This window comes from Aureococcus anophagefferens, assembly GCF_000186865.1.
Source record: "Aureococcus anophagefferens unplaced genomic scaffold AURANscaffold_26, whole genome shotgun sequence".
NCBI lineage: Eukaryota > Pelagophyceae > Pelagomonadales > Pelagomonadaceae > Aureococcus > Aureococcus anophagefferens.
In genome coordinates, this window is record NW_008705586.1 from 94,107 (window position 1) to 95,976 (window position 1,870).

At 61.0% G+C, this 1,870-nt stretch overlaps 1 protein-coding gene across 1 annotated transcript; it reads left to right on the plus strand.

Annotated features, from left to right (window-relative positions):
• Nucleotides 1-807: 807 nt before the first annotated feature.
• On the plus strand, nt 808-1,870 carry AURANDRAFT_38757 (hypothetical protein; the record flags this gene model as incomplete). The annotated part of the gene is made up of 2 exons (XM_009042036.1): nt 808-990; nt 1,039-1,870. 2 exons carry the CDS (start codon nt 823-825, stop codon nt 1,690-1,692), a joined length of 822 nt encoding a protein of 273 aa, XP_009040284.1.

Genomic DNA, 1,870 nt, shown 5'->3' on the forward strand with positions numbered 1-1,870 from the left:
CCGCGTAGATCTCCTTGATCGTGTTGCTCGTGCCCGACACCGCGTGGGCCCGGACCCAGGCCACGACCTCGTCGCGCGCGTCGCGCGCGTCGTCGTCCTGGACGGGCAGCTCGGGCAGTTCGACGGGCGCCTCGGCCTCGTCGTCGACGGGCGCCTCGCCGTGCGCCTTGAGCGCGTCGCGCGCGTCGCGCGCGTCGTCCTTGGGCTCGGGGGGCGGCGGCAACGCGCGGCCGCGGGCTTCCTCGGCCGCGCGCCGCTCGGCCTCGAGCCGCGCGACCTCGGCGGCGGGGCGCTCCGCCCCCGCCGCGGCGGGCGGCGCGGCCGGGGCCGCGAGCGTGTGCCAGAGTCGGCTCGCGGCGTTGTAGCGCTCGAGCCGCACGTCGCCCGCGCCGGGCGGCGGCGCCTCGGCCGCCGCCTCGCGCGCGGCCGCGGCCTCGGCGTGGAAGCGCGCGACGCTCGCGGCGGCGGCCTCGGCCGCGAGCGTCGCGATCCCCGCCATACCACGGCGTTGCTGTCGGCGGTCAGCGGAGCCGTGTTTGAATATCCTAAACCCAAAAAGTCATCGTGACCGATCACTAAACCCAGGAGGTCCGTTCGCCGGTCACTAAACCCAGAAACGCAGTTCCCGGCACTAAACCCAGAAAAATAGGCCACTAATCCCAGAAAAATATTTTCTCTGGACCCTCCGCAACCCGCAGCGCGTAAAAAAAAAATGAAAAAAAAAGTGACCATGGCCCAAGAGGCCAAAATTAACTTCGGGTTGCTTATAAAATTTTATGCTTAACCACGATCTTTGATCTTAGTTAGGAGGAACTCGCTGACATGCGCGCGTTGCTCCTTGCCTATGCGGGCGTCGTCACAGCGTTTGTGCAGCCTCGTTTAATTGCTCTTTCGGCGTCGTCGCTTATAAAGTCATCCCCGATCGCGCGCTCGGGGATTAAGTTGTCCGCTGCGCCGACTATGATGCCATCGCCGGATGACCCTCCCGAGGTGACTGTCTTCGCGCGACTTATATCTGCGTGACATCACTTCCGTTAGGTGGACCCGCGACGACGGGATCCTGAAAAACCGAGCATCCCACCTGTGCGAATGCCTATGGTGGACACAGGCGATGGCCAGATGGACGTAATATCCCGTCTCCTCCGGGACCGAATTCTACTCTTGGGACGGGGCGTCGATGACGAGGTTGCGAACGTGCTCGTCGCACAGCTGCTCTACCTCGCGAATGATGACCCTACAAAAGATATCACCCTGTACATCAACTCGCCAGGCGGGTCTGTGAGCGCGGGAATGGCCATCTACGACACGATGCAGTTTGTACCATGCGATGTCAGCACCGTTTGCTTTGGCACCGCCGCGTCCATGGGGGCATTCCTACTCGGTGCCGGTGCCAAGGGTAAGCGCCGATCGCTGCCGAACAGCCGCATCATGATCCATCAACCTCTTGGTGGCGCGCAGGGGCAGGCCGCAGACATTGAGATTCAGGCAAAGGAGATCCTGTTTGTGCGCCAGCAGCTAAATACTTTCATCTCAGAGTATACCGGGCAGCCTATGGATAAAATAGAAGAGGACTGCGACAGGGACTTCTTCATGTGTCCTGAAGAGGCTCTTTCCTATGGGTTGATCGACGAAGTTGTCAAGACCAAGACGTCCCATATTGCCATGCCGCCGATGCCTGAGCTGGCATTCTAAAGCCCTGCCATCTTCTGATCACTGACGCGGCCGTGTTTGGTTACAGCGGCGAATCAAAATTATGGTGCTGCCTTAGCCCACATAGCTCCTACCATGAGCTCCCGGCCGTGGGTCGGGCCCAGACGGTTGTAGTGGCAGAATTAAGCGAGAGTTGACTTTTATAGAAAAGTTACCTTGT